The sequence below is a fragment of the Poromitra crassiceps genome (genome assembly GCF_964638095.1).
Source record: "Poromitra crassiceps genome assembly, chromosome: 15".
NCBI lineage: Eukaryota > Metazoa > Chordata > Actinopteri > Beryciformes > Melamphaidae > Poromitra > Poromitra crassiceps.
Window position 1 is genome coordinate 8,463,375 of NC_139634.1, and position 16,238 is coordinate 8,479,612.

At 43.9% G+C, this 16,238-nt stretch overlaps 1 protein-coding gene across 1 annotated transcript; it reads right to left on the bottom strand.

The window, feature by feature from the left end:
- Positions 1-8,844: 8,844 nt before the first annotated feature.
- On the bottom strand, positions 8,845-12,391 carry dusp1 (dual specificity phosphatase 1). Its single transcript, XM_083652202.1, has 4 exons — positions 11,743-12,391; positions 11,321-11,466; positions 10,961-11,180; positions 8,845-10,167 (listed from the first exon to the last, which is right to left on the bottom strand). Exons 1-4 carry the CDS (start codon positions 12,152-12,154, stop codon positions 9,812-9,814), a joined length of 1,134 nt encoding a protein of 377 aa, XP_083508328.1. The 5' UTR covers positions 12,155-12,391; the 3' UTR covers positions 8,845-9,811.
- Positions 12,392-16,238: the final 3,847 nt, after the last annotated feature.

The following is a 16,238-nucleotide window of genomic DNA, read 5'->3' on the forward strand; positions in this document are numbered from 1 at the left end:
TATAGTTGGTAGTATGGATCACTGGTTCTCAAAGTGGGGTCCGGGGACCCCCAGGGGTCATTGTGGATGTTCCAGGGGGTCCCCAGAAAAAGGGGAATAATTTATTGTCAGTAGTTCCATCCATATGCATACCACAATGGTGGAGTGTATGACTATTTTGCTCATGGGTTTCATACACTTTCTGCAATAAAACATTTAAAAGCATAAATCTAAACTGACTGTATAGCTGCAGTACTCTCCTCTACATCCCTGCTCATTAACACTGCTCAACTCAATTCAATTTAACATAAATCGAATTAACTCTTTTTCCAAAGCTAATTTTCAGTGATGCACAGCAGAATCAGAGCCATATGACAATTATTATGCTGTCAGGCCATTCAGGATAACACTGCATTTATTGGAGCAGAATTAATGTCTATTTGTAGCCTTATTGCAGTTTGGTCAATTCCAATGTCCAGTTTACAAAACAATCATTAACCAGAGCCATTTCGATTTGACAATAAATACGAATGGGTTACAATCGGTCACATTTCCTTCTAAAACGTTGATTGCAGGCCTATATCCCCTATCAGCAGAGTTACTCATTACCTAATACGACTGGTTGAAAGTCAAAAGCTTGAACAGAGACTCACTCTGCTGCAGCCAATCAACCGGCAGTCCACTCAGCTAATTTAATTTCCATTGGACTCCACAGCCTTTATTGACCCTTTCTTTATTTAAATTGGATGGCAGTTGAGAGAGCACTCCCCTTAATCATAAGGTCAGGTTAATCTAACTTCCTCTTATCTCAGTAATGAAAACACGTCTGGTTCCAGTGCCAGGGTTGCAGGACTGGGCGGGAGAGTTTATTGACTTTCATGCTCCTACAATAATAATTTCACAATCTCTTAAATGTCTATATATTGTCAATAATATATTTCCACTATCCCATCCCATTTAATTAAATTCCTCAATCTGATCACATGAGGTCATGAAGTCAGTATGAAAAATATAATTTCCTCAACTGCACTGCTATGATAAACAGCCTATAAACAGCCTATAACTGCTTTCTCAGCTGGAGGAGACAGTAATGGCTGAGTGCAGGCTGCAGATGGCGCTCTCACCCAATGATCATGGAGGTGCATTTGCTTTGCAGTGCAGGGTCTCAGAGCCCATCAGGTTACAGGCAAATCCTCTACAGAGGTGGTCTTTATTAGCTGACCTCTGACCTGTCCATATGCCATATAATATAAACATAACAAGCCATGTCTAAAGCTTTTCCCCTCATTCCACACAAAATCATTTATATTGTTTGTCTGTCTGTCTGTCTGTCTGTCTGTCTGCCTCTCTCTCCCTTCCTCTCTCTAATCTCTCCTTCTCACACACACACACACACACACACACACACACACACACACACACACACACACACACACACACAAGCACAAACACATGTGTGGGCCTGTTGACTTTATGGTTTGCTGCTCGTATATCTTCTCAGGGTGTGACATCACTTGCCCTGAGTGCAGTCAGTATAGACTCGACGAGCGGATGCCTGAGTGCAGTCACAGTATAGACTAGAGGAGTGGATGCCAGACATTCCTTGAATACTCCACACAGGATCTCATTTCTGCCTGTGAACACGAGCCGTTGCCTCCGCTGAGTGGAAAAATACAGCCTTTGTTCAGTGTCAGGGGGCACAAGGCTCTGGACTCGCGGACAAGCATCTTAACAGCTGATGCCTGACCGAAACCTTATTAAAACACTGACATTTTGTATTTTTTGGGGCAGTTATTTTTTAAACTTTTACAAAGAATTGTATTGAGGTTGCCGGAGGTTAAAAGCACACGAGGGGACTATTCTCCTCTTCATGGATGGCACGGTGGCTCAGTGGTTAGCACTGTTCCCTCACAGCAGGAAGGTCCCGGGTTCGAACCCTGGTCCTTTCTGTGTGGAGTTTGCATGTTCTCCAACGTGTTCGTGTGGGTTTTCTCCGGGTGCTCCGGTTTCCTCACACCACCAAAAGACATGTATGTTAGGGTTAAGACTCCTGTCAGTGCCCCTGACCAAGGCACTGGCAACTGCTCCTAGTTCTAGGAAGGTTCCTAGTAGAGGATGGGTCAAATGCAGACAGAGGATGAATTTCCCCATGGGGATAAATAAAGGATAACTTAACTTTTTAACTTTTACCTTTTTAACTTTTACCTTTTTTTTTTAGATCTTGAATTTTACAGACCTGATTGATCTGGATTGGTGCGACAAACACCTTGAAAAGGAGAAATTACAATTCCACCTGCAGCTTCAGAGCCCGACCCGGCTCCGCTTCCCCCCGTGGTTCTGACATTCCAGACGGGTCTGCCTCCTCGCCTGTAGGGGGGAGGGGGAGGGGGAGGGGGGAGGCGGGGGAGGAAAAGGCACTTCTGAGTGAAGCTGTACGTAACGTCCGGACATTCCTGCAGCTATACAGCAGACTATGAGCTTATCACGCCACAGATCTGGGCCGTACCTCAGCTCCTGTCACGCACAACCACAGCTTATCATCTCCATCACCTCTTGTAGGGTTTTTTCGATAGATCTCAGGCCCGAACGGAGAGCGTGGCCCAATAGAGCTCTGCTGGGGCCGGATTCACCAATGTGTTCTTAAGATAGATCTTAAGAAATTACATAAGAGGAAAATTTAGGAAGTTCCTAAAGTGCAATTCCTCAATATTTTCTTAGTAACAGTGTCATTTCTTATGAACTTCTTACATTTTCCTACTTAAGAACTTCTTAAGATAGGGTCTAACTTTAGGCATACTGCCATTGAGGCTAGGAGATGAGGCTATAGGAGGCAACCCAAAGTGTACAAGTACAGTAGGACAACTATAGGGCAAAGATTTACACATCGGCTGGTGTTTGTTGTTGTCCGTCATGTCTGTTGTAAATCAGATAGTCAAGTAGGCCTCTAGCTCATTTTCTTTGCTAGCTTATTGAAGAATTAGAAAATAAGATAGATAGGCAGAGTGACCAAAACACCAAATAAAGATGTACAATAACTGTTAATCTTAATGTTAGGTGTAGGGGAACCTATATGTAGACTTTGAACTAGAACCTACTTGTGTAAAATGTGTTTAAATGTGATATTAGAGGCTTAACTTTTCACTGTAGGAATTTTAAGACAGGAAGTGGAAGGGTGGAAGTGGGCTACTTGCAGGAATGCCTAATCGTCAGCAATCCCATTAGGATGTGGGCTAAAACCAAACAAACAAATAGGGCCTTTCTACTTTTCTAAAATACAAATAAAAAGTGTTTTACTGCGTCTTTATTGCCTGCTGGTGGGTATGATGTGTCTCAAAACAGGGCCTCCACAGAAAATGAGGGCCTCCAGCACTTCAGAGGCAGCCGGCCCTGGAGGTCAGACTGTACTAATAGTTAGATGTGCTGGGCTGGGTAGTGTGGCCAGATTGGTGGGGTTTCTGCTCAATTAGGCTGGTTTGGGTTGCATTGTACGGGGGAAATGTATTTGGTTTGGGTGGTTTCGTGTGCATTTTGGCGGTTTTTGAACAGTCTTGTGGGCTGGAAACCATTAACTGGCAACCAGAGCCAGAGGCCCCAGAGTTTTCTAGACGTGCGTGCGTGTGTGACTGAAGCTCCCAATTTGTAAGCTCTTCTGTGGTTGGTTAAGTTACTTTAAAATGTAGTTGCCTTAATTGTAATCAATAATGTGATCCAAGGGATTACACAGGACCCAGACCCCCCCCCCCCCCCCCAGGGAACGACACGAAACTAAATAAATCGCGTATTGAGACGTGATTACATTCAGATTACGTTGCCATGTTTGAGCACTAAAGGTACAGATAAGAATGATTACGAAGTTCCAGGTTTGCGCACAAACAGATTTTCTTCCGTGGCACATGTCACGATATAGAACAATTGCTTCCACTAATTATTTCTGAAATTCTTCTACTTCTACTTCCCAGAGCTGATATGGAGATGAAGGTTAGCACAGGCCACCTCGGGACGTTACAGAGGCTTCTGGAGACGTCTCCTCACAATCCTCTTATGGAGTCCCTGTCCTGCATGTGAGTATTCTGCCAAGACATCAGTGTGTGGGCTAAAGCTAAGCTGCTCTGTCAGGACTGTGTGTGTGTGTGTGTGTGTGTGTGTGTGTGTGTGTGTGTGTGTGTGTGTGTGTGTGTGTGTGTGTGTGTGTGTGTGTGTGTGTGTGTGTGTGTGTGTGTGTGTGTGTGTGTGTGTGTGTGTGAGAGAGAGAGAGAGAGAGAGAGAGAGAGGGAGGACAGGCTATGTTCACGGTGCACACAGAACACAGTAGAGACAGAGACACACTTTCTACTACACTGTGACAAATATGCAGAAATTAGAGCATCATTCTTCCCCAAAATTATACACAAATACCAAGAATTCGAAACACAATCAGAAAGAGACAAGCTTAAATACCTATTAGGAGAAAAACCAAACTGCTGCATATTGGCAGCTAAATATCTAGCCTCCTGCCATAACCTCAGAGACATCCAGTGAAACACACCAGCTCATTTTATTTTTATTTTTATTTTATTTCATTTTTATTCTTATTCTTATTTTATTTTATTTATTTTATTTTTATTTTCTATTTGACGATTACTGTTTGTTTACCTGTTGAACAACTGTAAAAAAATTAAGTCAGAATGCCCCATTTTTGGGGGAGTTTATATGTACATATATCTTTGACTGTAAATTTTGACTGTTTGTACATTATACATCTTCGACTGTACATTCATTTATTATTAAAATTTCCTTATTGTTGTACTGTTAATATGTATATTTGCTTTGGCAATATAAGCACTGTCTTTTCATGCCAATAAAGCTATTTGAAATTGAAATTGAAATTGAGAGAGAGATACTTAGTCCAGCTGTTAGTGAGGATGAGGTGTGTGTGTAAGAGGTATAATTTGTCAATGGCCGATCTAGGCCAGCACCATGTAATCAGACAGCCACTCACAATCAGCCTTGGCTCAGTGTGGCTTGTATATGAGCTCATATGCATAGAGAGAAGTGGGTGTGTTCCACAAAGACATCAATATATCACTAGAACAACACTATCACCTCCCACTGACTTGATAGAAACGGGACGATGGTGATAACGTGAAAAGTGTTATTTTAGACTCCTCCTGTCAGTGTCTGATGATACATTATACAACCATGGTTCTCTAAGGCATTGAGTCACAGCTCCATTACTTACAGTAGATGGAACAACCACTTCACCACATGTTGAACCTGGCAGATTTTGTTGTGGATAATGTTACCGTTTCAATTTCGTTTACCGTCAAGCTTTGGGGAAATGATAACAAAATACAGGAATAAAAAAAAAAAAAATCAGAATCAGATTTAGTCACCATTGTAGGGGAGGGCAGGGAATGTTGTCATACTTTTTAGTCATATTTCTCAGCAGTGCCTCACACCTGAGATACAATATGGTTCATATTATTATTACTTCTCTTCTCTTCTCTTCTCCTCTCTTCTCTTCTCTAAAAAATTTAAATCCTTACATACATTTTGAACAATTTACTAGAAGCAAAAGTTACCAATACTGATAAAATTCCACTTGACAGCTGGTGACAACTTACACGTCAGGGCATGTTAATGTCACTAAGACATCTGTGCTGTGTTGGGGCACTCAATTCCATTTCCTCTGAAGTACCGCTATATTATACTATAATAACGAGACATAGTGAATGGAAGTGGAAAAAAATATTACATTAGTTATTACATTAGTTATCAAAATGAGAGATGTGTGTGATTTGGTTAAAGAGATTCAGTCGTTTTGTGGAGTCAGAAACTAATAAAATGCCTTCAGACAGACTTTATTTCTTTTTGATGTATTTGGTATATATATAGTCTGAAGTTTGTCAAACAGCAATATTAGGCTGTCTTGGCACAATTGTTGAGTGTATATGGGATACATAACATAATCAGGATCCCATAGGCATCCAGGAATTGAGCGAGGGGGCACTGCTTTTTCCCAAGCTTTGTCTGGGGGGGTGGTTGACATTGTCTGACACCACACACAGATCGTCTCACACACACACACACACACACACACACACACACACACACACACACACCACACACAGATCGTCTCACACACACACGCTTGACATTACGATGCTGACCTGGCAATTGACTGAGGGGGGTTTTTAATCTCCGGAGCACCCTCATCACATCATAAAAGAAGGCTAACGACACACACACCCACACACACACACACACACACACACACACACACACACACACACACACACACACACGCGCGCACACACACACACACACACACACACACACACACACACACACACACACACACACACCACTCTCCGCTCCCCCTCCCTCCTTCTGACAACAGGAAGAAATCTAAAGACACAATGGCAGGGGGGCTGGAGGGCTGGAAGGAGGGCTGGGGTGGGGGTGGGGTGGTGGTTCGCACATATGTCACCAAAATCACAGCTTGTCTGAGGGGGGGGGGGGGGGGGGGGGGGCTGCTGAGGTAATGAATGAACCTTTCATCACAACACCACACTGTCATCGGCCAGGTTTGCTTTCAGTGTTTTGTGTTGTGAGGGTCAATCTTTGTCGTGAAGTTTATTTAATATCACATGCATTTCTGGTGCAGGCTCTGATGACAAAGATCGTTTCATAATGTCTGTGATGGTGAATCTACTCATCATGTCTGTGATGGTGAATCTACTCATCATGTCTGTGATGGTGAATCTACTCATAATGTCTGTGATGGTGAATCTACTCATAATGTCTGTGATGGTGAATCTACTCATCATGTCTGTGATGGTGAATCTACTCATCATGTCTGTGATGGTGAATCTACTCATCATGTCTGTGATGGTGAATCTACTCATAATGTCTGTGATGGTGAATCTACTCATGTCTGTGATGTGAATCTACTCATCATGTCTGTGATGGTGAATCTACTCATCATGTCTGTGATAGTGAATCTACTCATCATGTCTGTGATGGTGAATCTACTCATCATGTCTGTGATGGTGAATCTACTCATAATGTCTGTGATGGTGAATCTACTCATGTCTGTGATAGTGAATCTACTCATCATGTCTGTGATGGTGAATCTACTCATAATGTCTGTGATGGTGAATCTACTCATGTCTGTGATAGTGAATCTACTCATCATGTCTGTGATGGTGAATCTACTCATAATGTCTGTGATAGTGAATCTACTCATAATGTCTGTGATGGTGAATCTACTCATAATGTCTGTGATAGTGAATCTACTCATAATGTCTGTGATAGTGAATCTACTCATAATGTCTGTGATGGTGAATCTACTCATAATGTCTGTGATGGTGAATCTACTCATCATGTCTGTGATGGTGAATCTACTCATAATGTCTGTTGTAGTAAATCTACTCATAATGTCTGTGATAGTGAATCTCCTCATAATGTCTGTGATGGTGAATCTACTCATAATGTCTGTGATGGTGAATCTACTCCCTCCTAAGATCATACGTCTGTTATAGTGAATCTCCTCATAATGTCTGTGATAGTGAATCTACTCCCTCCTAAGATCGTTTCATAATGTCTGTTGTAGTGAATCTACTCATAATGTCTGTTGTAGTGAATCTCCTCATAATGTCTGTTGTAGTGAATCTCCTCATAATGTCTGTGATATAATAGTGAATCTACTCATAATGTCTGTGATAGTGAATCTACTCCCTACTAAGATCGTTTCATAATGTCTGTGATAGTGAATCTACTCATGTCTGTGATGGTGAATCTCCTCATAATGTCTGTGATAGTGAATCTACTCATAATGTCTGTGATATATAGTGAATCTACTCCCTCCTAAACTGTACTGGCAGTTAGGATGGAGGCCTTGGGGGCATCGTTATCACCCGGGGAGGACGTTGTTCTTTCTCACAGCAGCACCACCACAAGGGTCACAGCCAATGTTTTGGCTCATTTGCAAACCCAAACATATTTCTTCCCTCTTTCACGGGCCGCCTGCGCGTCTCCGCCTCTCATTGGCGTGTGAGAGGCAGGGGACACAAGGCCGGCGTTTGACCGGGCGCTTCAATGCTCTTTAGTTTTCCCACTTTTTCCCAAACGCCTTGCAGCTGCTCCTATTGTGGCCGTGGAGGGAGGTGCTCCTTGGCTTGGAGTCTTTTTAGGAGGTGGCCTGCTGTTGGCCTGTCCCTCAGAGGGCTTCAGACAGAGGGAGGGAGCGTGGACCGCACAATGGCAGCCCCTCGTGACATCAGGAGACGTGCGTGGGGCAAAAAAATCCTGATGCATTCTCAGATAGAGGAGCGGATTCCATCACACGAACACAAACATAGCTATGTAGAGACCAGCATGTTCACAAAGCAACATCTGACAAACCAGACGGTCACCCACCCCCCCCCCCACCTTCCCCACCCCTGCTTTTGTACAACTGCAAAGTAATATGTCTTCATATAATAACTTCATATCACTGTCAGGATACTCATGCTTGTGTTAGATTAGAAGACAGTGAGCACCCATGTGTGTGTATGGGTTTATAGTAATATTACTGTATTTAATAATTTGTAATACTGCATTTTGAGACCTTATGAAATCACTTTATATTTGATAGTAACAGGAAACTGGTCTCTTCATGTTGCTAAATCTTTACGCACTGAAGATTACTATATTATGTAATTATGGGGTAACTGTGTTATTTCAATGTATTAATCATTTACTTGGAAGTTATTGGGCATTAGTTCCAGAATTTCCTTCAGGATCAATAAGATATCCATCCATCTATCTATCTATCTCTATGCCCTTTGCTTACAGTAGGTGTTTGAGTGACATGTAAGACAACAGGAAAGATCTCCAACCGAGTACAAAAGCCAAATGGGATTTATTCAGTGGTATCAAAACAACATTTAACAAACATTATGCAAAAATAGATATGATAAAGAAATATATTACTTTAGTTCAATAAATATGTCAGGATGCAGTCGCCGAGGACTACGTGGCCCCGTTTTAGTAGTTTTGGGGTTCTGTCTTCGTCTCAGAGCTGCAATACACAGTACAGAAACATGAGGTATTTATGGTTGGTTTCCCCCAATGTGTCAGTCAGGATCGTCAGGTTTTCATGATTTCTTGAAAGGCAGGCATTTGCATTTGAACTGGCAACCTATTCCACTTCCAAAATTAAAATTAAAACTAAAACGTCCGTTTAGCTAGATCTACAAGAGGGGGGGTACATTCATTGTTCGTCAAATGGAGGAGGACTTCCATGCCTGCGTCTAATGTTTGGCAATAAGATTACATTGTGTTTCCTTGAACCAGCTGAAAGCAACAACTGAAAGGATACATCTACATTCCTGAGACAACTGCAAGTTCTCCTCATTTTGTTACCGTAAAAAAAAAAAAAACATGATTGTGATGATTATCAAAAGCGGTCACCTTCATGACTTCTATTTCTAAGTCATTTGAATCAAGGCTATTCGGATACTTCTAGTGCCCCCTACAGGAATAACCTCAGCTGTATCGTTCAGCCTTTCCCCCCCATGACATCTAGGAGTTGTGTGGTGGGTGACATTCACATTTGTACAGGAGGTTATACATCTCAATACTGCCAGACGGTAGCAATCAAAACTCCACTTGAAATGATGGGGCCAGCCTATAGTTTAGGCCGGCAGAACGCAAAGTAACTGTCCCCCAAGCAATGGCACCCACGTGTCCAGTGATACCAGCATCACCATATAACAGAGTTCGATCGGGGGCCATTTTTTTCGTGCGGTGCTCTGTGCCGAGTCAGTACAAGTCCAGAGGCCATCATGCCCCCCCAGTGATGGTTGCTTCAGCAGCTGGGCGAGGTGGTGATGGGACTGTGCAGGAAGGAGAGCTGGCCGGCCGACGCGTGCACGGGGATGGACACGGGGAAGTTGAACACTGTGCTGCTCTTGCCGATGGCCGGGCTGCCCGCCTCCGACGAGCAGGTGGACGACGCCAGCACCTGCGACTCGAACTGCAGCAGCTGGCCCATGAAGCTGAAGTTGGGCGAGATGATGCTGCGCCGCTGCTTGACGAACTCGAAGGCCTCGTCCAGCTTGACGCGGTTGGTGCGCATGAGGTAGGCCAGGCAGATGGTGGCGGAGCGCGAGATGCCCGCCTGGCAGTGCACGAAGACGCGGCCGCCTTTATTCCTCACCGAGTCTGCAGGGAGGGAGAGAGAGAGAGGAAAGACCAGGTTAGCACAATGTCCACTTCCATGAGGTGGTGACACGTATTAGCATAGAATGTGGTTGAACTGTCATCACAGGACAAACGCAAATGTCCTGGCAACACCTTCAGTTCCTATTCAAATTCAGCTAACGGTCCTATCTCATTAAGACACAGGAAGAGGGCAGTTAATGTGTGAGCCTGTGGGGGCTATTCCCCAAGGAAACAGACTGAATGGACAAAGGGGGGCAGAGGAGAGTCCCCCCGTTGGGGCTATTATTATTGATCTGGGGAGGAGGATGGCCGGCCGTGAGCGTGGAGAAACCGCCTTTTGTTCGGCCAGAACAAAGCCTGCCGTGGAGGGGAGCTATTCAGGCCCAGCCAGCCCCTCAGCAGCAGAGTGGGGCCGCTCAACATGAAAAAGGGGGCACATCTTTTGGTGGGAGGGCCGAGAGGGGCCGATGATGTAACCACCATTGTGGTGGCCGAGCGGGGGGAGCCTGTGCCGTGTGCCGAGCCAGCTGGTTAGTTTTGGAGGGAAACTTTTTAAAATTTAAATCCAAGGAGGAGGGGGGGGTGGGGCGGGGGGTGGGGGGAGGGCAATTGTCATGTTGTTTGCCGTCAACAGGCCCAGCAGTAACAGCTGTGGTCTGTGCTCATGACGTGGTGTGGCAGTAGTAGTAGAGTGAGTATGTAGTAGGGACTCTACGTTTGTTTATTTGATTTGTATAAGTCAGTGGCTGTTTGTTTTATTTGATTTATGTAGCAGTGGATGTGCTCTGCTCACCGATAAACTCGATGGCCACGTTGAACCAGGAGCTGATGTCAGCCTTGTGGTTGTCCTCGACAGGGATGCTCTTGTACAGGAAGGAGTCCTCGAAGTGGTTGGGGCAGTTGGCCGAGACGTTGATGAGAGCGGTGATGCCCAGCATGTCCAGCATGTCTTTCCTGGAGGCGTGGTACGCACTGCCCAGGTAGAGGAAGGGCAGAATCTCCACTGGACCACCCTGGACACAGGGGAAAAAAAAAGGGGAAGGAAACGTCAGTCAAACGTGGACCCAAGTGAGAACATAACATACATTTACCATATCTATCTCAAAGTCTGGCTCATGATCTATATTAATTTATTCCCAAATGCTATACACACCTGGTCATATAGAGGTGTACTGCATGGACTACAGCCTGGGTCTGCGCTTCCAGGGTGGCTGGCGCTCAGGGGCAAGCTGAGTCCTTGGGGAGGGGAGGGTTTGGTGCACATCTCTGGGTACTCGCTGGAAAAGGTGTCAAAACCGCCTGGAAAGAGAAAGAAACGGAGGAGCAGGGTCAGACCACAGTCAGGACAACACAGGAAGGAAGACATCTACGTTTTAAATATACGTTGTCCCCAAAAAAGGTGACAACTGCTCATCAGGCTATTTTGGCTCAGTGTTTTTACTCCCGACAGCAGCTGGTGCGGTGACAGCTGTAATCCACATTTGTTGACCCGTTGTTAGGATACAGTGAACCATTGGGCCAACAACCTCTCATACAGTCTAATAGCCTCATTCAATGTCATAATAATCTTCTTACCTTTGAGAACGAATACGCTGGCCCCGCACGGGTCGCGGCACAGGGCTGTGACAGCGAGCATCAGAGTCCCGTCTTTCTTCCCTTGGCTTAAGTCCAAACTGCGGTCGTCCAGGAACACCACCGACTGGTACTCCCCCGAGAGCAGCCGGCTCCGGGTGTCCTCGTTGGGGACGATGTGCTCCAGCCCCAGGCCCCCCCTGGCCCGCCTGCGCACGATGGTGCTGAAGCGCACGTTGTTCGAGCCCTGGATGTGCGACGAGTTGAAGGCGAAGAAGGAGCGGCAGTCCAGCACCAGGCAGCCTGGGTAGTCGCCCTCCACTAGCAAGGCACGGAGGGACGCGCAGTCGATGCTGGGGACCTCCATTATGACCATAGTAGGACGGCGGGATAAATAGGTTAGCTCCAAATGCATAAAAGCTGCGTCGCTTTGGATGCGGTTTAAAAACAGGGTTGTCTTGTGTTCTCTCTTTTGTTCTGGTTGGTTCCGCGTGTTTAGAGGTTTCCCAAGGTAACGTAAAGCCCACAAAGTCGACAAAATGTTATTGTGGAAAAAGATGGGGAAAAAGGTTACAATAAACAAAACTGGTCCTTTTCCTCTTGTGTATCCGGTTGCTCTTCAATAGATGATTCTACTTTACACTGAGTTGTTCAGAGAGTTGCTGTTCTGCCGCTGAGGCTTTTCAAAATGCTTTATATACGGCGCCTGCCTTGTGCATGAGAAACCGCTGACGTCAAGCGCACCGCCCCTTTCGGCTCCCTGCCAGCAGCGCAGACGTCATCACTGTGCCGTTGAGCCAGGCAGGCCCCGCCCGCCCTGAGTGAGCGGAGAGCTACAGGACAGGGAGGGGGGGGGGGGGGGGGGGCTTTCAGCATGGCTCAGCCAAGATTGATTGATTGATTGATTGGTTGGTTGGTTTATTTGTTTGTATTTGTTTTGTATTTTGTTTGTTCGTTTGTTGTTGGTGTTTTGAATACCAGAAACCATTCACAAAATGATTTATTTACATAAATGAATGAATGAATAAATAAATAAATAAATAAATAAATAAATAAATAAATAAATAAATAAATAAATAAATAAATAAATAAATACATAAATAAATAAATATAAAATATAAAATATAAAATATAAAATATAAAATATAAAATATAAAAATATAAAAATATAAAAATATATTAAAAAAAAAAATATATATATATATATATATATATATATATATATTTTATATATATTTTTTTAATATTTATATATTTATATTTCAGGTATATATATATATATATACGCATGCACGCATGCACACACACACACACACACACAAAATCAAAATTGAGTTGACTGTTCATATTTGAATGACTAGGCTACTTTTGGCTACCTTATACTGTGTTTTGTTTTTGTTCTCTCTCACACACACACACACACACACACACACGCATGCACGCACGCACGCACGCACACACACACACACACACATATATATATATATATATATATATAAAGTAATTTACTCTATTGTCTTATAAAGCTTATCAGGATATCTTATATTATCATTATGTCATCATGCTGATATAACTTACTTTGACATAATTTAAACATTTTCATGTATGTTTTTGCATATAAGTATTTGTATGCCAGTAAATTAGGAATTTGTCAAAATTTCCATGATGTTATTGTTTAATTAGATTTTTATTTTACCTCTTCAACTGAGAGTTGACAAATAACAAGATAATAAGTGGGGGCCATAAAAGTTTATTCTTTGTTTTTATTGGGCAGAGGTACATAGTGTTCAATGCCGCGTAAGCAAAGGCTAACCATAAAAGTTAATCACTGTATAGAAATCTGAAGCCCAGTAAATTTCCACATGCTGGAAACCAAAACACAGGTCTTACAGGAAGACAGCGGCAGATGGAGATCCCTTCTTGACTAAACGTGAATTGTCACCACTCTCCAACTTGATTGAAACAGAACACAGGGTTCCAATTTCCATACGAGTGTACTGTGAAGAGTGTCAACATGCTTTGTGTCACATGGGGAAAGCGTTTTGAGCTGTCAGTCTGTCAGTGTGGTTTGCTGACTCAGAACGAGCACTACTGAGATATCTCATAAGGAGGCATGGGGGAGCATATTGACGAACAAACAGGAGGGTGTGTGTGTGTGTGTGTGTGTGTGTGTGTGTGTGTGTGTGTTGCTTCAAGCCACAAACTGACGCCACGCCACAGTTGTTTGTGAAACAAGACTTCACTACTGTACGCAGGTTCACACAGGCAGTGTTGGCAAATAGCCCTCAAAAATCCTACTCAACTTTCAGCTTAGCAATAACTTTATTCTCACATTATGAAATGAAAAGTCATACATGTCTACTACTACATCTTTCGTGATCAAGTCTATTTCAGTCAAATAAAAGATGGCGCGGCGCTATATTATTTTTGCTCCAAAATTCTAGAAGTTGCTTGATGTTGACATGATATATAGGGCATGACGTCATTCTCACATATTTGCTGCAGCCGGAGTAAAGAGAGGAGAGGAGGAGCGTCTTTCAGGAGAATACACATCCATACTGTCTTGGCCGAGAGACAAGGAGTGTGTTATGTGAGAAAGGAAGAGAGAGAGAGAGAGAGAGAGGTGTGTGTGTGTGTGTGTGGGGGGGGGGGGTCAGGGTGGGGGGAGTCTTGAAGGATAGAAGCAATCGCAGCAGCCTGCCAAAACTCTCTAGCTGGTTTGACCTCACACCCCTGTGAGATGAGTCAACTGCTACAGAGCAGGAATGTTACACGCTTCAGGAAGAGGAGGGTCAAACAAGAGCTCTGAAAACAATCTGTACCCAAACAGTTTGTTCTCACTGTAAATGTGTCTTTCCCGAAGTGATGAAGTGGTGGGTCTTTCCGTACGTGCGTAGATGAAGAAAGGACGGGACACCTGACGAAGAGACGGACAGGGACAGAAGTGGGCCGGTGAAATTAAAGCAGTAGTCTCTATTTCCCTTTGAGTTGGAGATGTTCACTTTTGAGCACACTTGACCCCCATGTGTGTCTGTTGTCCATGTACAAGTGGAGGCCATTGCTTTCTGTAGCAATGTTGTTGCTTTGCCAAAGTCATTTACAAATGTTATTCCAAAAAGTGACGCAAACTACAGTGACACTACCCACATTGTATATTGTATAAATAAAGGTAAATCATATTCAAGAGTAAAGTACAGTATTTGTTTGCTTGTTGACTATTTTAGCAAGGATCAGGGATGAAACTAGTCTTGAGAGGTGACAGTCACCTTTTTGATCTCAAAAGGCCACTTAAGCGGTGAATGATTTCTGAGTAGTTTTGTGTCTGTCTTGGTATCGGTCACTTTTTTTCCACTCTCCACGAGTTTGCATCCTGAAGGATAATCAGCAGAAAGAAAAATGCTTCTTGGAAGGGCTACATTAGCTGGACTATTCGTGAAACCAAGACCAAAAAGCGAATATCCCAAAATGTTGACACGCAATGGTGAAAATGCTCTCACGTGCAGGAATAAGAATACGTTTGATTGCGTCAATGAGATAAATATTGAAATGAAGAGGGAAAATAGAAGTTAATAAAGTCTCTGTGCTGTTTTTGATTCCCATCATTATGGTCCATTATAGCTCACACATAGAAAGGGAAGTGAAAGAGAGGATGACATTGAGGCATTTCCTGTGTTACCCAGTTGTCACTTGCTGCCTCATCCCTGCCTGTTTACTGTCATAGACAACGGCTGTAGCATCACTGGGAAACCACAGGGCCTACCCTGCGGCCTGCGCACGCTCAACAACAAGGCTTCTCCATGTCTACCAGAAAGCTTCTGTTTTCATTCGCACGTGAGCACGGGGAGGAGACCGGAGTGTGCTTGTCTTGCTATGGGGAAAACCTTCGTGAAGGAGTAAACATCTGAGTAGGGCAAACATATCTGTTTTGACCACATTTTCACTATGTGATGTATGCCTCTCTGTTTCTCAGCCAGTGGGTTGTGAGGGGGGGGGGGGGGGGGAGTAGATCTGTTGTTATAGGATCATGGGAATGTTTCGCACTGGGACCTCCAATATGTGTGCATGCATGCATGCGCTAGGTATTGTTGAAGATACAATTGTTATCTCTTAAAATTGTTACCTCACATGAACACACAAGGTCACTCTGTATGTATGGAGGGAGGTCTTCAAAATGAACTCACCTACCTGGACCACGTGGGGTTAAACCAAAGTCATACAGTTCCAACATCAAACACACCCCAAAGGTAAAGTGGTAGCACACACACACAGACATTCAGGATGAAGTATAATCCAAATATCACCAATTTATTTTGTCCATGACAACAAGCATGCTAACGTTTTGGGCTCGTGGCCTTCATGAGCATCAGAGCATCAAACGGACTACGCCCTGAGAATCGGTCACTTTGTCACAGAGTGACGTCACCGATGACATCATTACCCGAGTGACGTCACTGATGACGTTGCAACACACAATTGCTCGAGTGACTGTCATTGCCCGA

Excerpts from the sequence above, each read along its gene's own strand:
- dusp1 (XM_083652202.1), bottom strand. The coding sequence starts at position 12,154 with ATGCATTTGGAGCTAACCTATTTATCCCGCCGTCCTACTATGGTCATA. Across the intron at positions 11,467-11,742 it reads CAGCGTATTCGTTCTCAAAG|GCGGTTTTGACACCTTTTCC; the intron begins GTAAGAAGATTA and ends TTCTCTTTCCAG. Across the intron at positions 10,168-10,960 it reads CGTGGCCATCGAGTTTATCG|ACTCGGTGAGGAATAAAGGC; the intron begins GTGAGCAGAGCA and ends CCCTCCCTGCAG.